Source organism: Aspergillus stella-maris (assembly GCF_047715825.1).
Source record: "Aspergillus stella-maris strain CBS 113639 unplaced genomic scaffold BDV14scaffold_74, whole genome shotgun sequence".
NCBI lineage: Eukaryota > Fungi > Ascomycota > Eurotiomycetes > Eurotiales > Aspergillaceae > Aspergillus > Aspergillus stella-maris.
Genome location: NW_027396868.1, coordinates 87,946 through 113,321, shown reverse-complemented (window position 1 = coordinate 113,321; position 25,376 = coordinate 87,946). Strand labels below are relative to the sequence as shown.

At 50.1% G+C, this 25,376-nt stretch overlaps 9 protein-coding genes across 9 annotated transcripts; 4 read left to right on the top strand and 5 right to left on the bottom strand.

Moving 5' to 3' along the window:
• Nucleotides 1-390: 390 nt before the first annotated feature.
• BDV14DRAFT_204407 (esterase-like/phytase family protein) lies at nt 391-2,881 on the top strand (the record flags this gene model as incomplete). Its single annotated transcript, XM_073774519.1, has 4 exons — nt 391-593; nt 1,224-1,436; nt 1,487-2,721; nt 2,793-2,881. The coding sequence occupies 4 exons, from the start codon at nt 391-393 to the stop codon at nt 2,879-2,881; spliced, it is 1,740 nt and encodes a 579-aa protein (XP_073623750.1).
• A 2,272-nt stretch (nt 2,882-5,153) lies between these two features.
• BDV14DRAFT_137659 (putative tubulin-specific chaperone c) lies at nt 5,154-6,836 on the bottom strand. The gene is made up of 4 exons (XM_073766269.1): nt 6,621-6,836; nt 6,388-6,548; nt 5,598-6,335; nt 5,154-5,511 (listed from the first exon to the last, which is right to left on the bottom strand). The coding sequence occupies exons 1-4, from the start codon at nt 6,739-6,741 to the stop codon at nt 5,302-5,304; spliced, it is 1,230 nt and encodes a 409-aa protein (XP_073623749.1). The 5' UTR covers nt 6,742-6,836; the 3' UTR covers nt 5,154-5,301.
• A 534-nt stretch (nt 6,837-7,370) lies between these two features.
• BDV14DRAFT_181905 (uncharacterized protein) lies at nt 7,371-10,865 on the bottom strand. The gene is made up of 5 exons (XM_073770137.1): nt 10,072-10,865; nt 9,346-10,023; nt 8,583-9,266; nt 8,087-8,533; nt 7,371-8,034 (listed from the first exon to the last, which is right to left on the bottom strand). Exons 1-5 carry the CDS (start codon nt 10,690-10,692, stop codon nt 7,444-7,446), a joined length of 3,021 nt encoding a protein of 1,006 aa, XP_073623748.1. The 5' UTR covers nt 10,693-10,865; the 3' UTR covers nt 7,371-7,443.
• A 1,466-nt stretch (nt 10,866-12,331) lies between these two features.
• BDV14DRAFT_192744 (peptidase S8/S53 domain-containing protein) lies at nt 12,332-17,030 on the top strand (the record flags this gene model as incomplete). Its single annotated transcript, XM_073771667.1, has 3 exons — nt 12,332-13,830; nt 13,890-14,162; nt 15,572-17,030. 3 exons carry the CDS (start codon nt 12,332-12,334, stop codon nt 17,028-17,030), a joined length of 3,231 nt encoding a protein of 1,076 aa, XP_073623747.1.
• Nucleotides 17,031-17,512: 482 nt separating this feature from the next.
• Nucleotides 17,513-18,414, top strand: rpnL (proteasome regulatory particle lid subunit rpnL; the record flags this gene model as incomplete). Its single annotated transcript, XM_073774518.1, has 2 exons — nt 17,513-18,070; nt 18,136-18,414. 2 exons carry the CDS (start codon nt 17,513-17,515, stop codon nt 18,412-18,414), a joined length of 837 nt encoding a protein of 278 aa, XP_073623746.1.
• Nucleotides 18,415-18,481: 67 nt separating this feature from the next.
• On the bottom strand, nt 18,482-20,125 carry BDV14DRAFT_181898 (uncharacterized protein). The gene is made up of 2 exons (XM_073770136.1): nt 19,702-20,125; nt 18,482-19,637 (listed from the first exon to the last, which is right to left on the bottom strand). The coding sequence occupies exons 1-2, from the start codon at nt 19,917-19,919 to the stop codon at nt 18,527-18,529; spliced, it is 1,329 nt and encodes a 442-aa protein (XP_073623745.1). The 5' UTR covers nt 19,920-20,125; the 3' UTR covers nt 18,482-18,526.
• Nucleotides 20,126-20,199: 74 nt separating this feature from the next.
• BDV14DRAFT_204400 (epoxide hydrolase family protein) lies at nt 20,200-21,776 on the bottom strand (the record flags this gene model as incomplete). Its single annotated transcript, XM_073774517.1, has 8 exons — nt 20,200-20,289; nt 20,348-20,506; nt 20,574-20,694; nt 20,749-20,938; nt 20,989-20,997; nt 21,052-21,324; nt 21,376-21,509; nt 21,556-21,776. The coding sequence occupies 8 exons, from the start codon at nt 21,774-21,776 to the stop codon at nt 20,200-20,202; spliced, it is 1,197 nt and encodes a 398-aa protein (XP_073623744.1).
• Nucleotides 21,777-22,669: 893 nt separating this feature from the next.
• On the top strand, nt 22,670-24,107 carry BDV14DRAFT_137531 (DUF1917 domain-containing protein). Its single transcript, XM_073766267.1, has 2 exons — nt 22,670-22,969; nt 23,025-24,107. Exons 1-2 carry the CDS (start codon nt 22,909-22,911, stop codon nt 23,966-23,968), a joined length of 1,005 nt encoding a protein of 334 aa, XP_073623743.1. The 5' UTR covers nt 22,670-22,908; the 3' UTR covers nt 23,969-24,107.
• BDV14DRAFT_211536 (COG1/VPS51 family protein) lies at nt 24,107-25,154 on the bottom strand (the record flags this gene model as incomplete). The annotated part of the gene is made up of 1 exon (XM_073776107.1): nt 24,107-25,154. One exon carries the CDS (start codon nt 25,152-25,154, stop codon nt 24,288-24,290), a length of 867 nt encoding a protein of 288 aa, XP_073623742.1. The 3' UTR covers nt 24,107-24,287.
• Nucleotides 25,155-25,376: the final 222 nt, after the last annotated feature.

Below are 25,376 nucleotides of genomic sequence, written 5' to 3'. Positions count from 1 at the left end.
ATCACGGACAAGTGGAGTCCAGTGTACGGTATCGTATACTTTGCGGCGACTCTACATAAAAAAAAAGCTCACCAAGGAACGCTTAGCTTGTCTGCCCAGCATCTAACTACCTTGGCGCAATTTTGGCTAATAGCGCGCTGTTTCACTGCAACATACCTAATTGTGATAGGGTTCAGATGTGCCCACGCTCCTTCACTCGAACGGAAGCCCCCGCGAGGCTTGGGACAAGGAATCCTGGTGATGGACAGAGAGGAGGAAAGCCACTTCCAGAGTTTGTTCCTCGGTCTGCCACCCTCTTTCATGAATTGTTTCACCTAGTTCTTGGGAATGGAGACACCCCTGATGTTACATGTAAGTGCAAGATCGCCTAAATTCACCTCAGTACTACGAATGGCTAACACTCCCTCGCTTGGAGACCTTTGGTCTGGTCAGGAACTGCTACTCAAAAACCTCGAGCTAGTCCTTACTGAAGAATACGCGCTGAAGAATCAAAAAGCACTTGGGGAAGTGTCCTACGATGCATACGACCTGACCGCCGCTGGAGCCCTTCGGCGCAACCCAGAAACCTACGTCTGGTTCAGTGTGGCATATTGGTATTTTATGCAGACCACCTGGTCAGATGGCGACGACTCACAAAGGTGGTCCTTTCACTCTGGCTTGTCGCAGCTGGTGAGGATTTCTTGATATGTTGTATATAAACATCACAGACATGAAGAGATCGGCACCGGCTCGAGATGTTTAGGCTTGAGTATCTGGGAACCATTGGTCATCACAATATATATGATAGCAAGAATAGCAAGAATAGCAATAACATGGCACTTGAATGGAGAGAACAAGAAGAAGAAAACTCAAAAGATGATGTGTCTTGCACATCTACAGTATGAAACCCTACATACAAGCACAGTTGATTCGACAAAGTTGAAGGATCGTGTGGATACCCCAGCACCAAATCCACGCAGTAACCCATTGGCTCTGCTGCAGGAACCACTTTATACACTGGCTAATGAGAGTTTGTGTTTGCACCACGTTGTATACCTCCATGTCACCCGGGCGCAGCTAAGCTATTTATTTGACTTCGCCATGCCAGCACTTCTTGATAACTCCATTTCATTAACAAATAATACAATGAAGTTGTCGTCCCTTCTCAGCCCTCTACCCCTAACAGCAGCATTAGCCACTGCCACTTCCCCACGCGGGGCCCCTCATCCCACTCACACCCACAGCCGCAGCATCATCAACCAGACCACATGCGGGGGCTCAACATACACCTACACCGGCCTAGAAGGCTACGGCCTCTTCGCCTCCAACGCCCGCGACAAATACGGCGATACCCTCGCTGGCCTCGGTAGTTCCGCTGTTCTTGAACGGGGTTCGTGGCGAAAGACAGGGGATGTTTCTTACACTGGGACTTTCTGGCTTCTTCCTGATCGGGGATGGTAAGATCCCCTTACCACCACCTACCAATAGATATTGTATGCTGTGGCAGGGGTAACGCAAAAACCAGGAACACAAACGGAACCCTAAACTTCACCCCGCGCATCCACAAGTTCACCATCTCCTTGACGTCCGGGTTGGCAGCCAATGCGTCCGCGCGAAACCCTTCCAGTCCAAACATGCACCTGACATACCTCGATACAATTCTCCTCTCTGACCCAACCGGGAAACCACTAACAGGTCTGGACCCCGACGTCACCGGAAACATCAGCTACAGAGACTTCCCGCCCCTCCCCGCAGCAACTTATGCAGGAAACGGCTTCGGCGGCCCCGGAAAAGGCGATAAGCGCGTTTCCCTAGACGCAGAAGGTCTAGCCCTCGACAACGAGGGGTATTTCTGGGTATCTGATGAGTACGGGCCTTATATTTATCGCTTTGACAGCGGGGGAAAAATGGTATTCGCACTCCAACCACCACAGGCATACCTCCCCCGCCGTAACGGGAGTGTCTCGTTCAATGCTGCGTCTCCGCCGCTCTACAATCCTAATCTCGAAACGACCCCTGAAGATCCCGAGTCGGGACGGAATAATAACCAAGGTTTTGAAGCATTGACTATCTCGCCTGATGGACGGACAATGAGCGTTATGATCCAGTCTGCGTTGAACCAGGAGGGCGGGCCGAAGAAGAAGAATCGGAGGGTCGCGAGGGTGCTGGTTTATGATATCTCGATTCCGGATAGGCCCATCTACAGGCATGAATACGCCGTCACTCTCCCGAAATACATCGACTATACAGACGATGATCTAGACGAGAAGGTTGCGAGCCAGTCTGAGATCTTACAAATCCCTGGTAAAGAAGGCGCATACTTTATTCTCTCTCGCGATGGCTTTGGCGGGGGGTCAGAGGATACACTCTCTGTGTATCGACAAGTCGATATTTTCTCAATCAGCAACAGCACAACTGATCTCAAGGGTGAAGAGTACGATTCGCCTACAGGTTCTATTGCCTCGCCAAAGGGGGAACTTGTTGATGGTATTGAGGCTGCAGAGTACTGCTCGTTCCTGGACTACAATGTCCCCTCTGAACTGGCCAAGTTCGGGCTGCACAATGGGGGAGAGCAAGATGGGGGGTTGCTTAATGAGAAGTGGGAGTCGCTTGTGCTTGTTCCTGTTGAGCCGGAGGATGGGGATGGGGAAGAGGGGAAGAACTGGAAGGGTCAAGGGGAGAAGGAGAAGAAAGAATACTTTCTTTTCAGCTTCAACGATAATGACTTTATTACGCAGGACGGTGAGTTGTTTTTGGTCCCCGCTACTTCCGATGTTCTACTTATGCCTGGGACTAATGCGGTTGTACCATAGGTGCTATGGACTTCGGCCGTCTTCCCTACGCCGATGAGTCGGGTCTCAATCTTAATACGCAGGCTCTTGTTTTCAGAGTAGTTTTTTAAGCGAACATTTGCTTTGTCTACTACATACTCAACCAGAAGATTGCACGAAGCATTTGTTACACCGATATACATTTCAGTATTTGACTTGGACATATTCGTACAGGTTGATCAACTGTCGAACTTCGCCACGTACGTAATATTTGGTACACCACCCGAAGAATATGAAGGTCTGCTTCATTCAATCTAGCTACGATACTGCACTAAATACAGTCAAAATAGGGGTAAGCTAACTAACTAGAATAGGAAATAGAAAAGATATAGGTAATGACCAAGCAGGCGCTGACTAATAGTAAGTTCGGCGTTGAAGCAGAATACTAACGTAATTCCCGGGCGGTAGGTGCGTCCCGGGCGGAAGGTAGTTTTCGCGCCCGCCTCAATGCTATACAGACTTTCAACTTGAATAACTTCATCAATTCTTAACTAAATTATACAAACTAATGACTATTAGAAACTGGACAATTAGTTCTCCTATGGCCTTGCATCCAGCAATTCGAACACCTTGGTGGGGCACGACGAGGTTGTTCCAAAGTTAAAAGAGCACTTGAACTCTCGACCCCCACTAACTTGAACTTCATTATTTCTTGACGAAATAAGGTCTCTAGCCTCTGAAAATGAAAGGCCATCTGTAGGAGGCATTAAGCGTTTAGAGCGACCTTTTTTTACCATATTTTCTGCAACGTATGAGCGGAGGCGTTGGTTCTCCTGCGCCAACAACCCGGCATTGTACAAGGCAAATTCGCACCCCTTTACCATCTCATTTAGTGCATGCTTTGAAGGCGTTGAAGGACTTTAAGAACCATCTTTTAAAAGCTTTTTAATCAAGGAAGCTTTTCAATGCACTTGGCGCACTATTTAAGGCATACAAAGTTAAGAGGAAGGAATTAAATTGGTCCCTCTGCTAGGGGGGGGTATAGGAGTCGACAATTGCATTTGCAACTTATCCAGTACTGCAGATGGTGAGAAAGAAAGCAACCCGGTTGCCCTGAATCCGCTTTGAATATTCTGTATTGTAAAGACCTTTTTGTGAGCTTGAGGATATGCCTTTAAGAAATCAAGCTTGTCAATATAGTTGGATTGGCCGCATGCCTTTTTTTATATAATAGAACCATACTCTTTCTTTAAGGGACCAAAGCAGCCGACATCAAGAGGTTGCAGAAGGTAAGATAAGTGGGGAGGCATGCAAAGAGGAATAATATTATTCCTCTTGCATGTAAGGTCAAAAGCAGGAGTTAGGTGGCTTCCATGGCCATCCAGAATAAGAAGTGTATACCCCCTCCTCCACCGCTCTTGTATAGCTGGAACGAAGCAATTTTAAAGCCAGCGGAGGCCAATTTCATCTGTTGTCCATCCATTCTTGCTTACTTCAAGTCTCCATGTATGTGGAATTAATAGTTCTTCAAACCAACCTTCAATATAGCGCTTGCCTTTGAAGATGATTGTTGACGGAATCGACCACCCACTTGAATTAATGCACTCGATTGTTGTAACCCATTCCCGATTGCCTGGCTGTACAAGCCATGGCTTGCCTGGCATTTCTGCTCGAGATACCACCTTTGTTGTTGCAATTAGGCCCATAGCAAAGCCAGTTTCGTCAAAGTTATAGATGTCCTCATCCAAAATCCCGTACTCAACTTTGACCTGTTGTATCTCGTCGAAAAATGGTTAAATAACTTTAGGATCTTCACAGAGTGCTCTCTGACGATTGATCTTTCGAGCAAACCTGGTTTTGATTTCAGGGCACCTCTTGGTGAATTCTGTTACCCAGTTCTTTCTGATTGGTTGATTGACTGTTGAGGATTCGTTCAGGATAAGTTCTGCCATCTCACGGACCTGGCAGTGGCGCGGGGCTGCTCCGCGAATGTCAAGTGATACTATCCAACCTATTAAGACCTGCTCTTGGTATAGGGATAGTCTATGTTGGTGGTTGCGGAGTTCTGCTTGAGATTGTCGACCATTAAGTCTTCCTTGGAGGGTATTTGGATGAATATTATAGGCACGCGCTGCAGGCGCAATTTTTGGAAATTTGCCATTTTTAAGGTCTTGAATCGCGCATTCAATCCGGCCCTCTTGCTCAACCAAATTTCGACTTGTTTAACGCGCTTTTCGTGGCATGATAATTGTTAAAAGTTAAGGTCGAGATGCGCGTTGAGGCGGGCGCGAAAACTACCTTCCGCCCGGGACGCACCTACCGCCCGGGAATTACGTTAGCGGTCAATTAAGGTCGACATCAACATTCAACAAAGCAACATCAACCAGCCATGAACGCCTGAAAATAACACCAATCCACCTTACCAGCCCGACGGTATGTAGAGCAGAGACAACATAACATAATATCAAAGCTAGCTCCTATCCACCGGAGCATTCCATCCCAGCACTAGGCAGTGAATAAATTTTAACTTATATTTTATTGCACCCTAAATTCAAGACTTCAAAATATCAACCGCCCTCAGAATCTGATCTGACGACCAACAGGGTCCGCCAGGGACAATCTCCGTCCAGACTTCCTCTGGCACGCCGGCTTCTTGGCCGAGTAGGCTCCAGTTAGGGCTTGGTTCGGGCTTTATCCACTTGAAGTCTTCGACGCAGTTCCAGCGATCCTCGGCGTCTAGGCGGTCGTGGTCGAGGGATTGCTGTGGACAAAGGTTAGTTCCTCGAGTAGGGAAATGGAGAGGAGGGAGAGAGAGAGAGAGAAAGAGAAGGGGGGTTAATGACATACATATGCCCGTGGAATCCGACCAAAGCGGACATCGGTACAGTCTTCGATAATGGGGTTACTCGATGAGCTAAGGTAAACATCCACATTCGAGCAATTGTGCATGCGGAACTGGCGGCAGTTCACGACGATGATACTATTCCGGACATTGGTAACGTGTGCGGGCCCATCAATCCGTCCGCAGAGCAGGAGACTGTCGAATGCGGTCTTGATCATCAGACTAGCAAAAGGCTTGCCGCCTGCCGTTGGAACGGTCATATCCACGACGCAGCGGTCTATTCCCGTGATAGAGGCTGGTGGTGATGAGGATGTTCCTGAGGCCGGTAGCATGATATGGATTCCTTCTTGGTTGGTTACGGATACCGAGGAGACGGACGTTGCGGCGAAGAGCGGGTTTTGTTGTTGCTGTTGTTCTTTCTCAAGACTCCCGGTTACGTTATCCATGCTTACTTCGGGGATTGAAGTTGGGACGGTTGATCTGAATAGGGGCATCTCCTTGTCGGGTTCGTTCAAAGGGGTGTTGGGGTAGTTTGGTGTTCCTGCTGCTGAAGAGCCCACAGATGACAGACCAGGAGATCGGAAGCCTGGCACGCCGTTCGGACCTTGGGCCATTGCCTCTGCTGCATCGGGTAGTGAGATGATAGGCATGGGCGAGGCCTTCTTATTCTTGAAGCTGAATTTCGGCCGCGGCTCCACCGTAGCCCGGGTCTCTGCGAGCTTCTCTTGGAGAGTTTTTATAGCCTGTGAAACCGTCAGACACGTTGCTCTGAAAACAACAGGTCATGAAGCATACTTCAGCATATATCCGCTGGTCATAGGTAGGCGTATAACTAGCGGCATCCTTCACATCGTTGGACAGCCGCGCAATGCCCGCCAGACAGTGATCAGTTGCATCCGTCCGCTCTCCTCCGACCAAGGACGTATCCGCGAGTTTATCCATCTGTTCCTGCAAGGCTACAGGAAGAGAAACGAGCGTCAGACGGGCTCTGACAGTGAGCACATAGCAAAAGGCCGACTAGACCATACCAGTAATTTCATGCTGGAAGTAGCGGAAGAACCGTTCTTTCTGCGGTATCTCTGCATGCTGGACCATTTGGTTCTCGGAGATAGACCCTCGGCGGGCGAACTCAAACTCCGCTTTCGACATTATGGCTCGCAATGGAGGTTTTTATACAGATATCAATATAGCGGTCTGGAAAAGAGGTCCAATGCGCAGCTTGACGGAAGGGAGGGAGGTATAAATTTATGACGTCGATATTTGGAATGCGCGTTTCCCCGCGGGAGCTTGAATAGAGGCAATGCAGTGTGATCAATGTCAATTGGTAGAGAGTAAAGCTTCAAGGGTCAATATATAGCTAGATAAGAGAAATGTCACGAGTCAGCCACGAACAAAAGACCATAAAGACGAACGTTAACCTTCTGTGCAAGAGGAGCTCGGACATAAAGGGTGTTTGGTGGAGTGACCGGAGCAAGATATCGATCGAGAAACCGGACATGCACAGCACGCAGGTTTTCGTGACGGGGTTGAGCAATGCTTACCTCAAGCACAGTTCCTTCATTTCTCGTGGAGCAGAGTAGTAGTTGAACCAGAGTCTGAGCGGCCCTGCAGTGGAGCGATATCCATGACGTCGGTCGATCATCACTGCGGCCAGTCCGGGCCTGAAGACCTCGGCACTCGGGGTTTCTATTCCCCGTTTATGCGCTAGCCATTTCTGGCAGATATCTTCCTGCTTACTACAGTGAAGTCAGAAAGAAGACAGACCGAAAGATATCATGCTTGATAGAAAAACTAACTGATACAGAGTCTACATATAATGGACTATATACAAGAAGGCAAGACAAATCACTTTTATGTGGCCGGCAACTCCACCAGATTTGGCCCTGGGATGCTCCGAAACTCGTCTCCTGCTTCCGAGTCGATCTGCCGTGACAGTGATGATGGCTGGTGACGCGGCCGATGAAAGTCACCGGCCATTGGACGTTCAGCAAGCAATCGATCGAACTCCAATCGTAGATCGTAATCACTGATGGCCTCGCCGCCAGCATGCAAGCTGATCGTCCGAAGCATTAGCTTGCCCTCTCGTGCCCAGAACACAAACACCTCATTTTCTCCAGGGAAAGAGAATATAAGCTGGTTGGGTCGGAATGCAGAAGCGGCTATCTTTGTCATAGCCTTCTTCATCTTCGTGGGGAGGAGCGAGCCGCTGGCGGTCGAGTCGCACAGGAACATTTGCTTCATGCCGTTTGCCATCACGAATCGCGATCCTGAAGGCGATTGAGCTGCGTGCACGATCCTGGGGCTCAATGGATCACTGATGAAAGACTCTCCAGAGAGGGAGAATGATGATGGGTATTCTTTTCCGAGGAATGCTGTGAGGACTACTGTCTCGTTGAAGCTGTCGTAGAAGACGCTGGTAAGGTCTTCATCGTCGTTAGACCACTGAGCAGTTAGCGCGTTGTCTCTCTGGCATTAGTGCAATGTTGTCACTTACGGAGGGAAGCTTGAACGACTTCGAGCCACCAGGCTCCAGCTTCCACTGGTGTTCAGTGCAATTCCACACGTCAACATAGACTTGTCGGTCTCCGAGATGTGTCGCGACGATGAAGCGCTTCCCATCAATTGAGAATTGAAGCCGTCTCGAGATGACCCTTTCAGGGCCCTTATCATCAAAATCTGCTTCTACCACGGCATTGGAGGGAAGCCTTGTGGCATGATCTTCAGTAGCATAATAGTCCGGCTTTCCATCTAGCTCAACCTGACGGATACCACTAGCCCCAACCTCATATACTCGGACTTGATCGTTGACGTTGAATGCCACATATCGGTCATCACGAGACATGACCATACTCGTAATGAGCGATTGCTGATTCGGCACCTCAACAGTGAGATAAGTTTCTGGAGTGGCTCCATTCTCTCGAAATATTAAGAGTTCATAGTGCTATCTCCCGTTAGCCCGCATCCAATTATGTGGCCACGACAAAAATTACCTCGGCGGCAGAAGCAATGACAGAACACCGGTTATTTCCAGCTGCAGCGCATTGAACTCCAGTCACGTCGTAACGGTGGCTCCTGGCCTTTCTTCCTTCAATGGAGCTGACCTCGAACCGCATCATCCAGTCACTTGCTGTCTCCCAGAGCAAAAGGCAGTGTCCTGCTGTCGAAAAGCAAAACCTAGGCTGCCGGGGTAATTGATGTCCCTTTGCTGAGTTTCTTCTGAAGAGAGAAGTGGTTCCTGCTAGAGAAAGGGTCACGCTTTTGAGGTCCTTTGATAGAGACCTGATCAGCGGCTTTTCCTGCGGTTGGCCGGTTCTCGGGCGACTTTGTACAGGATTCGAGGTCTCCGACATTGCGGGCGATGAGCTTTTGTTGGACAATTTGAAAAAGGAAAGGCCTTGCGAAATAGGCGAGATTGGGCTTCTCAAGGCTTCGACGGAGTCAACCCGAGACAGCTGGTCTGTCGAATTGGTCGTAGAGCTTGAACGGGATGTTGTATGTCTTGAGGAGGTGTCTGGATATGATTGACGCCCACTGCTTTGCGAGTCTGCATGTCGTAGGGAGCTCGATAATTGCTCAGATGGCTCAATCATGCGCGCATACTGTATCTTGACGCTTCCTGGGCACAAAGGACATGTCGTGCTCATTGTGATGAAACGGGCTTTTTCTTGGAGTTGCTTGAGAAAGGTTAGCCAATGTCACGAACGAAAATATAAATTGTTTTAGAAGACAGCTTGAAGAGGGAATTGTTCCTACTTCGTACGCTTTCCTATCAGAGCTTCTCAGCTGCTCTTCAAGCAGCGTTTCGGGAACGGGATGGACGGCAGGGCAGTTGACTACATACACGACTCCCGTATTGCCTTTTTTAGCTTGCGATGGGTGACTGGATGTTTGAGGAGATGAGCTTTGCAACCATTGGGTTAAATGTTGTTGGTAGTCGTGAGAGAAAGCCTCAAGTTCTCCGTTGCAATCCCACAATTGAACCCTACGGTTGATAAGCCATCTCATCAGCAAGCCGAGAGCTGAGTCCATTGATTCCCTGATAGGAGCCAGCTGGCCCCACGAGTCTCTGATTCGTCTTGTCTGTAAGGGAGCGTTTTCACCGGCAGTTTGACTCAGAACAACTGTAGCGAGTACTTGCAATGATGGCGACTTGAATTCGTCATCATATGCGGCCAAGATTGTTCTTGCTAGTTTCTTTCGGTTGTCCTGTGTTTGATTGAATGACTCGTCGACCTTCAACGCGCCCGCGCTGGTGTAGCCCTGCTCTTGTGAGATCCGACGACGATCAATGTGACAGTGAATCAACGCGGACTCGGCAGCCCAGAGAAGGTCCGACAGAAGGTAGAAAGACGTCAACTGATCATCTTTCTTTCTCATCAGCGCAGTCAAGAGATCAGTGACCAGGGTGTCTGGGGCTCCAGGAAAGGGATACTATGAGAGAGTTAGCTGATCAACGTTGACAGGAAGAAGAAGACTTACAACTCCAGATGAGAAAACCGGGATGTAAGCTTTGCTGGACTTCAGTAGTTTCTGCTGGCCTTGGAACAGATCTTGTGAGCCAATACTGGCAATAGCCTTTGGTAGAAGGTCGTTGATAAGAAAGCTTTCTGACATGGAGAGGTCAGGGTGTTCCCAAGCAGACCGCATTGCCCGCTCCAGTTTGAATTTTGTCTCCGAGTCCATGGCCTCTCCGCGTAGTATCAGAAGCCGAATGCCGATGAGGAGAGTGTGTCCGATGGTCTGTCGATATCTCAGGGATTCGGTGGCCGTTGGCTTCGAGCACGGGAAAAGGTCCGTTTTAACTTTTGTCAAATACATCAAAGTCGAATAAATTATGTTCGATGAGATGAGGTACGGAGCAAAATAAGGATGGCAGTCTTGCGAACTCGCCAGACCCTGAAGATATGTCCGTTGTACATTGAAGAGTGTCTGTATCCATAATACCGCCTGTGTCAGGGATTCCATGCTCAGGGCATGGCCATGGTGTCCAGCAGAGACAGCGAGGCTCGCTGCGTGCCCTCCGACAATTTCATGCAGAATGTTCTCGAGATCCCGCCGGCCCAACTGTTCCCAAACTGCGGCGACGAGTGGATGCGACATGGGGAGCGGTAACGGAGAGGACAGCTCGAGGCGGCAGACAAAGAACAATACGAGCGAAGGTTGCCTCTACACCGAATGCTGCTGGGCCATAAATCAGATCGATAGGACAATAAACTCGTCGTCAGGACAGAAAACGAGAAAAAAGGCGCGCCAGACAGGAAGACGAGGGGAACGCCATCGGTAAGCGCCCGATGAAATGATTGTGCTGCAGAGGGCTGGATAGTGCTTTCAGCTGATGCACGCCTGCGCGTCTTGTCTTACCCGAGTATCTCGCGTCGGCCCTGCCATTGGCACAAAGAGCCTGCCCGACGGTTAACTGCCAGTGAGAAGAAAGACTCGGCGATCGCCATTGCAGCCTCGAGCCGAGCTCCGTTTGTGGAGAGTGACGTGCTGAAATTGCTGGAACTGATGAGGTGGTGCTGATGGTGGAAGTTAGGTGTTTTATCGTTAGCATCTTGCTCTCCATTGCCTGGGTGCCTGAGGTGGCCTTATGCAGATTGCAGGTGTTCCCCTCAGCGACCGACAAACATGACCACCCAAATCCAAAGATTAGACGGAGGCCTGCATAATCTATTGACTCCGTAAAAGTTACATGCTCCTCAGTAGTTGGCTTTTGAATTCAATAGAACCCAACTGGTGACGTGAATCACGTATACTTCTCAATTTCAACACACCAACACACCATCAGATAGAAAAATGCAGTTTTCGGTCTTCAGTCTTCACAAAGTACTCGGCATAACGTCTTTGACGGCAGCCAAAATAGACCATACAAAGAGATCGAGACTTCCACCGTTGGAGGTTGGAGATGCCCAGGACCCTTAATGAAGCCATCCCACCTTCTTTAAGGCGCCCAAGTCTACTAACGCGGGTCCCAATGGGGAAAGTACGGATGCCCCATCGCCCCTTCCATGATCGGCTAGCGCACATACTTTGTTCAACTTAAGATTGGTGGGCCTCATTTTGTGAGATTTCATTGGCAGATCATTTCCCCTTCAGGCCCTCAATAGATGAGTTGAATATGGAGTAGCAACAAGCAACAACAACAGGCGACCAAGAGGAATGCTGCGGCCCCAGCGGAATCTGGCCAAGAGTCCTTGGCATCTTATTCAATTTGTGGCTTTTAGAGGTTGTAGATTCTACTGATTGGCTTGCGTATGCTGATCATTTGTCATGGACTGCCTCAACTGCCGGGATGACGCTTTTATCTGCGCAACGGCAGATCAAACATGTTGCGCTCTTCCGTTCGGCTTCTCAATCTTCTGTGTGACATTTCTCCCCGCGATGGTCCGGATGGCAGTGTTATGGATGAGCTTGACGCGTGTGTTTCGCTGAATCCTGATCTCCAACGTAAAAGCACATCCTGTTATCAACTCATAGATCCAGGCGGATCCCTTAAGCCACATTTGTAACTGAGGGATAGGCAGCTCTTGGCTAGTATCAGAGTTCCATACATCAATGCGCCCTTTTGACGGTTGAGGCCAATGGAAGCCGAGCAGCTCGTTGGAGGAGTTCCCGACTCCACAGCAGGGCTTGTCATCCCTGCGATACAAATTCCCCGGCTCGTATCCTTTCTTTGCTGGTTCCTTCTTTTCCAGTCTTTTTGCTTCTGGACTGCCACTCATGTCGAGCAGACTTCGAGATGGTTTCTCTCTCACTTCTAATTGGGGCAATATCCCTCGTTGCGTCTGGTCTCCTGCCTCCCGCAGCTTGTGAGCCTAGCTATGTCGTCGTTGAACAGCTTCGAGAAGCCCCAAATGGCTGGATCAAAGGACCAGCAGCAAACCCTTCCAAAATGATGAAGTTCCACATTGCGCTTCGCCAGGAGAGAACCGTCGAGTTCGAACACATGGTACTGGATATGTCGACACCCGGACACCAAGATCATGGTCAACATATGAAACGTGACGATGTCAGAGAGATTATGCGCCCTTCCTACCAGACGATGGAGCAGGTTCTGTCCTGGCTCGAGTTAGCAAGTGTGCCAGCGGACTCTATCAAGAGTCAGGGGAACTGGGTTGAAGCCACAATGTCCGTATCGCAGGCGGAGTCGTTGATGCAGACCAAGTTCTACAGATACACCAACCGTGAGACTCATAAGCATGCTGTCAGAGCCCTTAGTTACTCAGTCCCGAGTGAGATCAGCTCATATATCCACATGATCCAGCCCACAACTCACTTCAGTCGACTTTCGGCAAAGGTCATGCGGCCAACCTTCTCGCCAGTTCCTACAACGTTTAATGAGTTAACCGCCAACTGTTCGACGACCATGACGCCTGATTGCATTCGCGAGCTATACGGACTTTATGATACGGAGGCGAAGCCGGATCCTCGCAACCGGCTCGGGATATCGGGATACCTAGACCAGTATGCACGTTATGGCGACCTCGAACGGTTCATGAAACAGTTTGCACCGAACAGAACCGATACCAACTTCACTGTCATTTCCATCAACGGGGGACTCAACCTGCAGGACTCCTTGCTTCCAAGCTCCGAGGCGAGTCTGGATATCCAATACGCGATCTCCTTGGCATACGATGCATTGGCGACATATTACACCACAGCAGGCACCGGACCATTCATACCTGAGGATGGCGGAATAGCAGAGGACGAGTCCACTAATGAGCCATATCTCGAACAGCTTCACTACCTTCTCGACCTTCCAGACGAGGAGCTGCCTGCGGTTCTTACAACCTCATATGGTGAAACAGAGCAGAGCGTTCCCGAGTCATACTCCGAGGCGACCTGCAACCTATTCGCTCAGCTGGGGGCCCGCGGCGTCTCTGTGATCTTCAGCAGTGGTGATGACGGGCCAGGCGGTTCGTGCCTTACAAACGACGGCACCGACAAGACAAGATTCCAGCCCATATTCCCCGCCTCATGCCCTTTTGTGACCTCGGTGGGTGGTACTTGGAACATCAACCCAGAGAGAGCCGTTGACTTCTCTGGAGGCGGTTTCTCAGACCGATTCCCACGCCCATCATACCAAGACGCCAGCGTTAGCGAGTATCTCGACAATCTTGGTGACAAATGGGAAGGTCTTTACAACCCTAGTGGAAGAGCTATTCCCGATGTCGCTGCCCAGGCCAACAACTATCTCATCGTTGACCAGGGCCTGATCTTCAATACCGGGGGTACCAGGTATGTAACTCCAAAGTCACCCTTAGGCTTTCTCGGGCTGCGCTAACATAAGATTCTAGCGCCTCTGCGCCCGTCTTCGCGGCCATAGTGTCTCGTTTGAACGCCGCGAGGCTCAAGGATGGCAAGCCTAGATTAGGCTTCCTCAACCCATGGCTTTATTCCCTTAACCAAACGGGCTTCACCGATATCATGGACGGACGCTCTGTTGGTTGTCTAGGCGGTGTTGGGGTTGATGAACCTTCTGCTGGATGGGACGCAACACCAGGCTGGGATGCTGTGACGGGCCTGGGTACCCCTTTCTATACCACTCTAGTAAAACTGGCTAGGGATCTGTGATTTTACTGCGGTCCTTTGATTGTCTTTCTCTCGGTAGCAATTGTCTATAATGTCACGTTTTATTGGTAGTATAAGCTGCGTGTGATTTGACTGTACTTACTGTTATCTCGGGGAACTTCGGTAATTGCAAACTCCGTAGTGTCCAGGTACTTTAATCTGATTTCTTTGTTCTTGTGTTGTTCTTTGTTCAAACCCCTGCACGTGCGGCCCGTCTCATCAGACTCGTCCAATACCGACGTCCCAACTTCGCTTCTCAGTCTCCCAAAGCAATCATGAACAACTTCCACAGAACCCCGCATAGCCACCAGAAAATGGCAGAATCGTCTCACTCAGATCCCGATACGAAAATAAATATCCCCGTCAAACTGTTGACAACGCGTCAAGTTTGAGGCGCAAGAACCAGACCCACCGTCAGCCCAACAAACGGAGGCACCAACGCGGCGCAGATCAGTCTAGAGCCAGACTAGGCTGCACAGGTTGCGACTTGCGAGGACTAAAGTTCAAAGAGGTCTCGGGAATTGAACAACTCGCGTGGTACAAAAGCGACCGTTGCGACCGTTGGCAAAGGCGTCCTTTTTTGGACGCCACCTCTTGGGCGACTGTTATACTGATTCTCTCCTAGCAATAAGCAACTTGAAGCATGTCAACATGCGCCCTTGGCAGTCTTAACAGTGCTCAGCTTTTATCGCCAAGCGGCCCGTTTTCGCCCCCATGATCACTTGGCCTTCTGCTAGCCAATTGGGACCATTTCCACTGTGACCTGATAGGGCTCCCATACGAGAGAGTTACGTCTCTAGCGGCTCGAACCGTCAATCTTGTCTGGATGCGTACAATTACGTACCTCTGTAGCAAGTTTCCCGACGCGCCCTCCAACAAACAGTACCGTCTTGCATGACGAAGTAATGCCGGTGGCAGATGCAGGGTCCAACTTTGTGCTTTATTCCGTGATAATACTCCGGTCGGAAATTGCCAGGACCCCAGTGACAGTCGACCAAACGCTCAGCCCAGTGGCAGTGCGGCTCTACGGACCCTGGTGAATTAATTGTCGTTTAGCCGTCACAGGTTGGGGGACCTGCTCTTGCCGATCGATCCAGGCTGGGCGGGGCGAGATTCACCAGCGCGCCTATGATGTCTCATCCTGTTTGCCTTCCCTTTTCATGATCCCTTGGTTTCCAGGGTTCTGAGAGGCTTGTCCATCGGCCCATCACGTTACGATAGGCTAGGGAAGCGAAACCTCTGCCCCCATCGACTTTAAATTTAACAACTTGCCGGACCCATGGCGGCTGTCAAGTTTAACGTCACCGTTTTTTGTCCTCCATCTTCGTAGGACTGCCGATTCAACCTTCCATCAATGACCGTTCTTGCTACGTGAAGCATTCTTATCTCTTGCGATGGCCCCTGGCAGGGCAGCCTTTCCGCGGCCTCTTCGTCTAGTTTGCCAGGCTCTGCTAATTGGCGCGCTCATCTTGATCATATGTCAAACAGCATACGTACTTCACACGCGGTCGGAGTTCAGTTGGGAAAAGCCTACACATTCTGCGCCTAACGGCCGACCGCCCAAACTATCTCACTCTGGCCCGTCTACAAAATGGGATGAGTCGCAGTCGCCTTCGGATTGCCAGTCTTTCCCGGCCGACGCGTTTACGGAAGATGGTATCCAGGTCACTTTAAAGATTGGAGGCGCCGAATCTCGGGAGCTCCTTCGCTCGCACACGGATGGTGTTACGCCATGTATACCGAATCTTTTGGTTGTCTCCGACATGGGGCAGAAGCTTGGTCCTTTCCAATCTCACGACGTGCTAGCCGATGTCATTCATGTCCTCTCCGATGAGGATAAACTGGCATATCAGCGTCAACGGGAATATCACTATTACTGGGACAAGGAGCTGCAGCCCACCAAGGCAGGATGGCAACTGGATCGATACAAGTTCCTAGCCATGATCGAGTACGCGTATGCGCAGAACCCGAATGCGAAGTGGTATGTCTTCTTCGAGACGGATACTCTCGTTCTTTGGGACAATCTCGTGCAGCTCCTGGGTCGCTACAAATACGTCGATCCTGTGTACATCGGATCTCCAACACCAGGTAGACCACTTGGAACATGGTGGGAACCTGAACCTACATTTTTCGTCTACGGCGGATCCGGCATCGTCCTCTCCGTTACTGCTATGGAAAACATATTGCGGGAGGATAAAGAAGGCAGCGCCAAAGCGGAGTCAGATCAGCAATCGCAGCTTCTGATTACCAAATATCAAGATATGGTCCGTGAAGACTGCTGCGGGGACTCAGTTCTCGGATGGGTCGCAGCTCAGCGCGAAGTCGACATCCAAGGGCAATGGCCCATGTTCAACCCAACTCCTCTACATCACACACCACTCGGAAAGACATACTGGTGCCAGCCAGCTATCAGCTTCCACAAAAGTGATCCCATCGACGTCGTGGAGATTTGGAACTGGCAACAAAAGCGACTAGCCAAGGGCAACAACTCACACCGTCCAGTCCTATACTCCGATCTTATCGACTTTTTCGATTTCGCCTCCGTGCCCATGCGCAAGGACTGGAATAACATCGACATGGACGCCTTCGACGCGCCCGATGATGAAGCCCACGAATCGTTCGACGCCTGCAAGGAAGCTTGTCACGAGCACAAAGACTGCTACCAATTCACCCACTTCAAGGATAAATGCCGCATGTCGAGGATCATCAGACTGGGAACTCCTGTACCACCCGAGGAGGAGTCTGATGATTCGGCAGAGCATCACTCGCTGGCGGGCTGGGATGTCGAGAAGATCAAAAAGTTCACGAAGGATCATGCCTGTGAGGAGGTGGAGTGGCCGGAACCGAGTACAGAGCGGATATACTAGCCCTTGCTCCCCATTTACTATTCGATGTAACGATCTTTGATGATATTTTGATACCATTTATTAATAAGAATGAATAGAGCACCGGTCTGCTTTCCCGCTATACTACTTGTCGGTTGCCGTCTCGAGCCTGCCGTAATGTTCCTTTCTGCGTGATCATGGGTTAGTTTTGCATGCTACCAGCAGAATCCATATACTATTTATCAGTAATTGTAAACAAAATGGGTCCCAGGGCTAATTCCGTTATGAGAAGCAGCGGGAGTATAGGTGGAAAAGCTGCCGCTGACGAATTTCACGTGATCTCACCGCCAAGCATGCGGCGAAGCTGTTGGAAGGTCCCAGGCCGGAAGCTCCAGCAACAACGTCAACCACCCAAGCTCACAACCCATCAACATCCTCCTTTTCCACCTCTACTTTCAGTCTCTACATCTCCGGCTCAGCTCTGCTCCATTACTCATACTGCTCATACATTCAACTACACCACCATGGCCAGCGAACTCAAATCACTGGTCTCGGACCTGACCAACGCCGTAAACCGCAAGCAATTCGACAACGCAAACAGCCTCCTCAGCCGCGCAAAGCGCACCCTCCTCCTCCAAAACGCCCTCATCCCGACCCCCTCAACATCCCCCGAACTCGTCGTCCTCGCCCGCGAAACCCTCGAGCTCGGCGCCCTCGCCGCCATCCGCCAAACGGACGCCCACACCTTCACACGCTACTACCAGCAGCTACAGCCGTTCTACGATCTGGAGCGAGACGCCAGCAGTGCGAAGAAGGTCGACTCGAAGTCTAGCCAGCGGAGCAAGATTACGGGACTTTACCTTCTGCTCCTGTTGAGCTCCGGTGATGGCACGAGCTTCCATACTGTGTTGGAGGGATTGGTTGAGGAGGCGAGTCTGAAGGAGAAGTCTGTTGAGGATGATCCGTTTATCAAGTATCCGGTTGATTTGGAGAGGAATTTGATGGAGGGGAGCTATGATAAGGTTTGGCGGGAGACGAACTCGGAGAGGGTTCCATCGGAGGACTTTGCGCTGTTCTCGAATGTATGTCTTTCTTTTTTCCCCATACCGTCCTTTACTATGACGGTAAGCTAATTGTCTATTGTTAGGTTCTCGTCGGCACCATCCGCAGCGAAATCGCAGACTGCTCTGAGAAGGCCTACCCATCCCTCCCGATCTCCAACGCCAAGAATCTCCTCTTCCTTGAGTCTGAAGGTGCTGTGATGGAGTTCGCCCAGCAGCGTGGCTGGACTCTCCGTGACGGACGGATATACTTCCCTGTTGAGCCGGAGGCGGCGACGCGCTCGGAGAAGGATATCCTCGTGGCGAGCGGCACAATCATCGAGAATGCTATTGGGTACGCGCGGGAACTGGAGACAATCGTTTAGATCTTATGATAATCTATTTTCTTTCGTCTACGGGAGTGTACACTGCATTATGGAATAAGCGTTGACAATTCACGTATCTGATTGACTCTATTCTTGCTCCGACGTACGAAAACTATACACTCACCCGCCAAACACAAACCCTCTTATCGTAAAAACTGCTCGATACAATTCGCATCTCTGATCCTTCACCTTCACCCGTCCAAACATCAGACGCATAATTCATACTCGCATGCTCCGTGAACTCCGCCAACACATCAATTCCAACCTCCTCTTCACTCCCTCCAATAAACACCCTAACAACCCTCGTCCCACCATGCATACAACTCGCCAGAACGAGGAACGACCACATTCCATCCTCTCCTTCGTTTGCGTTGAGAAACTGCGACCTCCACACACCACCACCTAATCCAAGTTCTCCCAGTACTTTTCCCCGTCCCGCAGCGTGATAAACACGGAGTGACTCATCGTAACTCCCCGTTAATAACAACGGTGAACCAGAAGATAGCGGATGAGATAGCGGAATCGGTAGGGGAAGGATGGACGTTACGCCGGCTGTATGATGGAGCGCTTTATCGTCTGTTGAGAGGATTGGTGCGATTTCGTGCTCTGCGTCTTCATTCTCATCGTTCCCTTCGCCTTCTATTTGAGACTTCGGCTGGGTGCGGCTGACATCCGGGAACCGCCTCGTGGTCAACGACCCATAGTCATTCCCTGTGAAGAGGTACGGCGTTGCCAGTGACCCTTCTGCAGAACCCCCTTCTGTAGTCGATGTATCGAGTAATGTGGTATAGGACGCAGTAGCCACGAACCAGATTTCGATGGGTTGTTTGGCTTCGTATGTGCCTAGTTCTGTGACCTTCTCAGTCTCGTTCCCTTCTCCGTTTGTGGCAGGATTTGTCTCGTTGATGCTGAAGACTTTTGTAAAGCCATCGCTGAATGTTACTGCGAAGCCTGAACTGTTCCCTGGGTGAGTGGATACTGGGAGCCAGTTCTCTGGGAGCCAGGTTAAATAAAGAGATGGGATTGAGGGATCTTCGTGCACGGAGGTTGTCCAGAGACAGGTAAATCCTGACTCTGGTGAAACGGTGAATAGTGAGACAGAGGCGTCGCTCGTTGCAATGGCGAAGATATTTGATGGGGATTTAGCATTGCTGGTTCCAACTCTATCTTTGAATTGCAAATCAAAGACAGCTGCTTCGATTGAGTAGCGGGATACTTGTGTCCTGGATTCTTGTCAGTATCAACCAATTTCAAGCCTTTGGGAACTGGGGAGTGAGTAATATATACAATTCATCCTTCACCTCATCAATCTCCCAAAGCTGCAACGAGCCCGTCTTTTTCTGAGAAATGACTTGCTCTTCTCCATTTTCGTCTGTGGATTTCGTCTCGGAGAGGAGATATGTACCCGCTACGAAATGGTTCGGTGAGGCGGGACAGAATTGCAGGCAGCTGGGTGGTTGGTCGAGGTAGATTGTTGTGGTTGAGGATGGTGTTTGAGGTGCCATCTTTTCTTTGCTGCCTTGTCTTTCCAACGATATAGCAAGAGCGTCTATATGTGAAACGCGAAATTATGGTTCTTCAAGGCAAGATTTGGGTCGAGGCCGGATGGTATAGTGGGCTGCAGAAATATAAAGCGAATAGGTCCGAGATTTACGTGCGGGGGTCTTGGCGGAAAGATCTATAAGAGGTGCAATAACAACGTAAATGGTAGTTCTTGAAGAAAATCATATGTAATCATAAGGATCGTCTTGAAGGACCAGTATGCTCTTGACTCTGTCCCTACATTTACGAGAACCCATGCCAAGCCTTCGCCAAAAACTCATCCAAATCCTCCTTTATCTCCTGCGGTTGTTCCAAAGCCGCGAAATGGCCGCCCTATAAACATAAGCCTCAGCATCGCTGTAGTAACCGGGAAGTTCAAGATTATACTGACCTCTGTATGCTGCTTGAAGTAGACCAAATTCCCTGTCTTCTCAATCCAGGACTTCGGGACCGGCATGATCTCCTTCGGGAACCACGAGAATCCCATAGGCTTGTGTAGGTAGAGCTCCTTCGTGATGGACGGTATCGGATGACGAGGGATAGGGTTACCCTACAAGCACACATCTTTCAGCACTGATTCTACAATCAATGAAGTCAAGATAAGAGGGAGCTCGTACCTCTCGATAAGGATATATCGCCCTCGGGAAGGACTCAGTAAACCAATAGAGCGTAATGAGGTCAAGAACGGTTGACTTCGGCAGGGGTGCATCTGGCCATTGAAGAAGTTTCTCTCCAACCCTACGATACCTTGATAAGGATCGACTTCTTCGGTGATATAATGGAGCTGCTTACCAAGCCAGTAATGCCAGTGGGCTAGACGATAGGGCGTGCCCGATTGTAGCTGGCCTGCTGCCATGCTCATCGGCGTACGCCTTGCCCGAGTACAAAAAGGTATCCCAGCGCTCTAAAGCGCAGTTCTCCAAATCGTTTGTGCTGGCATCATCGACGCCTTCTGGACGCTCCCTTAGATTGCACATATTTACTTCGGGATTGATGAGCTTGACCAAGTGGAATCAGAATGCAGAGACTTACAATGGACGGCTGTTCAAGTCAGAATTCGTTATCTTTGAGTGAAAATGTAGAACGGCGGCTCACCTTTACAGCTCTCGTATTTTACGCCCAAAAGTCTTGCAATCGTGCTTCCGATATCACCTCCTTGAGATACGTACCCGCTACCAAAGCCAAGATCCCTCATTAGCTGGTCAATGATACGAGCAGAGTCGGCGACGGTGAAGTCTTTATCAAGTGGTGGCCCCGAAGAGAAAGCGTAACCTGGCAGCGATGGTACGATCAAGTGGTAAGGCAGAGTACTAGGGCTATACTGGCTTTTGAAAAACTGGAGAATCGGCAGAAACTCGAAGTAGCTTCCTATGTGGGATGAGTGTATGTCAGACGCTCGATTGACTAGATTGATCTTACCTGGCCATCCGTGAAGGAGGACTATAGGAATGGCATCTGGCTTCTCAGAGAACAGAGCTGCAAAGTGGATAGTCAAGCCTTCAATCTCGGTTGTATACTGGGGGAAGCTGTTGACGTGCTCCTCGGTTGCTCGCCTGCATGGATTAGTGTCTGGTAAATAATAAAAGGTGTTGAGCATACCAGTCATATCTGTTCAACCACTCTTCTTTCATGGTAGTCATCCACTCATGGGTAACACCATAACGGCCATCTTCTAGCAAGTTCTCATAAGTCTGAGGAGCGATCTTGGAGAGCTTGACTAAAGTCTTGAAGTCGGAGAGTTGCTCGTCCGAAATCGCGACGCGGAAAGTGGATGGCTTGATCGACGCGGTCGAAGGGAGCTTAGTAAATGGACCAGCCATGTTGGATACTTGACGATTCAGATTCATTCTGCAGATTGTTGTTGATTGTTGTGTGCAACTCTACAAGATGTCGACGATGTTATATAGATGCGGCAAGGTCCGTGCGGGGTATGTTAACCTGGGGAAGGATCAGAACCTGGGGCCAGAACTAGTTGATAGCTCCCTGTCTGCCCGTTGGATGCGTCTGCCTGACAGGATCAACGAGAATACTGAAGAGTGAGTCACTGTATTATTAATGCGAGACGAGGTTGTACGGTCCAGACTCATCCACACTTCCTCGCTAATGACGTCTTTTGGTGAGATGATCTTCTGCAACTGAAGTCTTGAATTATCCGGGGTGAAACAATCACGACCATTTGGCATATTTGCACTACTCTTGGCTATGTACAATAGATTGCTGATCTAGAAGGATCGTCATCTTCAATTGATTTTGAAGTCCTGGCGGGCGTTTTCATTGGTACAGGCGTATGCTCACCTCGCAGTGTTCAAGCAAATGATGTCAAAGACAAACCAGTCAAACCAGACAAACAAACATCCTTCAATATATCTGCGGGGTAATAGATCTAGATCAGCCCAGAGAATGTTGATTGGAACGATTGACTGGGCTTGTAGGTATGGCTTGTGACGTCTTGCCTTGGTACAGGTAATGTTGAGAGAACCTCGGCTTACACGGAACATAGAATCACAGTAAAGATCCGTTCAATCTCATCGGCTCCAGCATTGCGCAACGGTAGAATAACTTCGCACATTCGTAGCAGTTGCAAAGAGCGAATTGTTTGGGTTAGCAGGCTACCTATCTAGATCCCCCCAATGACCAGAAGGATTGTGGGGCCGTCTGGCCGTCTTTTGTTTGTCCTTCCATTTACCCCAATGCTTTCAACTATCAACATTCAATCTCGTAGCGACAATTTTCTTCTTGCCCTTACCTACTGAGCTAAGGGATAAATATAAAGACGGCAGGCTGATGATCTTTCATTGCTTGCGCACCACATCAGCTTTCATCGCGAAGTCTGATAACTATCAATATTGCAACACCCAACACATCTGGCGCCCAAGCCCTGAGATATTGAGAAGAAGAGACTGACCAATACGAGCTTACATATCCTATCGCATACAGCGTGGGTAGGTAACAATGCCTCGGCCTCGAGGCCCCAGCCCAGAGGAGATATTCTCCGACGACTCTAGTTTCTATGGTACGAGAACCAGTCAGGTCAAAGTCCCACTGCATAATAGCTCACCATATAGCAGGCTCAGACCAGGAACTAGAGCAAGAGGCAGCTGAATACGATCCACGGTTTTACTGGTCCTTCGTGCACCCAAAGCTTCTCTCGACGATTCAAGCTAGGAACCAGGAACAGGAGAGGGAGAAACAGGCTGAGCTTGAGAGAAGCAAAAGGAAGAACAAAATCAAGGAAAAGAAGGACAAGATGTCGCCTACGCCCATGGACATTGACAACAATGCCGATGATATGAAGATGGACCTGGATACGCACGACGACACAGAAGGAACGCCCGGCTCTCTGCCGCGCAATAAAGCGGGCTCCAACGAGACAAGCACAGCCTTCTTACACCGTCTCCCACCCTCGACGACGCAAGCTTCCAGCATCGGGCCGTGGATCTACATACACACTGAGAGTCTCAAGCGTTTAAACGAAGACGTCGCAACATTCACCAAAAGAGGGTGGGAAGCACTCCATGCCTTCGACGAAAAGGAAGCGAGTCTACGCTATGAGAACGATCGAAAAGGCGGGAGTTCCATTGCCCTAGCACGCAAAGTCAAACCGCTTGAGCGAGAGCTAGAGAGCCACATCTTCGCGCTTGCGAGAGAAACGGGATGTGTAACGGGAAAGTGGATGATGTTTATTACTCCCGACAGGATTGATCACTACTGGGGTGCTGTGGCCGAAGCGACAATAGCCGGTCATTTGGGGATTGGCGCGAAAGTTGCAACTGATGCAGGCGAGGGGGACAGAGCGAGGCTCATTGCGATCTATACGAGGGACTACGACGACAAGGATGATGTGAAGAGGGTGTTGAGGAAGTTGGCTGAGATGAATTTGGTTAAGAGGGGGGAGAGGCCGATTTACTATAAGCGGGATGCGTTGACATATCTGGAAATCATGTCGAAGAATAAGTATGGGATCAAGGCGACGGCGTTCTCAAGCGCGGATGTTCTTGGTGGGAAGATTTAGATGCCTGGGAAGACTTGGAATCTTGCATTAATGTGTCTATGATATCATGAGTGATGATCTTGGCCACCGTGTGTATATAGGTTGCGGTTATCTTCTGCCTGTCACGGATCATGAAGCAGTGTTGGCCTTTCGGCATTAGAAGCTCCAGGGCCTGAAGCTTAAGAAAGAGTCGTCCAAGCGTCGTAGGCCCTTGGTCCTATTGCCACTCTACAGGCTGCGATCCTGCGCCAGCTCGGTAGAGGGGGTTCATTATGAGGAGGATCTCGATGTGCCCCTAATGATGGCTTTTTGGTTTGAATACGAGTACCAACCCAGTATCTTAGGCAGCCTCATCCTCCTTCTTCTCCATCACTTTCTCGCAAGCCTCACGAATCTCTGCCACGCCATTTGTCCCCTCCCATTTCGCGAGCAACCCACGCACCTCTTCCCAATCCCTCTCCGCCTCGTCCCTGTTTCCCTCTTTGATAAGCTCCTCTAATCTGCCCGACGCACCAAGCACCCACTTGACAGTATCCTTCTTGGCCTTATTCGCTTTGTCCTCCTCACTCCCACCCATTCTCCCCCTTATCTCCTCCCCCTCCTTAATCAACCCCGCCGCTGTCTCCGCCACAAACGCAATAGCTGGCCCCAGCGTTTTGGTCATAGTCAACGGCGTCCCCTTCTCATCCATACTCGCCCTCATTTTTCCTATCGTCTCCACAGCCCTGATAAGCTTAGAATAGTTATCGTAAACAAGAGCTTTGCGCTCCCCATCCAACGTCCGCACATCACCAACAAGCGTATTCTCCGCCTTCAATATCGTAGCAAGACTCGACGTAGATAGAAGATTATTCACATAGCGCTGCGGGTCAAAATCCGGGTTATCAAGTTCGGACCCGCCGACTACGACGCTGGGGTTCGAGATGTCGCCGGCATCTGTGTGTCTCGGGACGCTGCGTGAGCGCGCGTTTTGGAGAGCGGCTGCGTCGGAGGGTTTAAGGTTGTAGTAGTCTCGGAGTGCGGCGCGGTTTCGTCGGGGGTGGAGGGAGGGGGAGACGGCGCGGGCGGTTGAAGGTGTTGAGGCTGCGCTGAGCGTGCCGGAGATGGAGGTGTTGACGTCGAGGGATGGGCGGCGTGAGGAGGCGGGCGTTGGGGAGTGGGCGCGGGATGAGGCTATTGATGGACGGGGAGAGGATAGTGTGGACATTTTGGTAGAAATTTCGAGATTATAAATCAGTAGTATGGGTGAGGTTGAGACATGGAAGATGGTTGAAGATGACAGCTCCGCGGCGGACGGAGGTTTGGTGGTTCCCCGGATTTGCTGTTCCTGACGAGCTCCACCCTTCCTTCACTTTTCCTTCCTGCAACTTCCCTACTTCAAATAACACACAGCTACGGAGTAGGTTCGTTCAGATACTTCAGCTGCTTT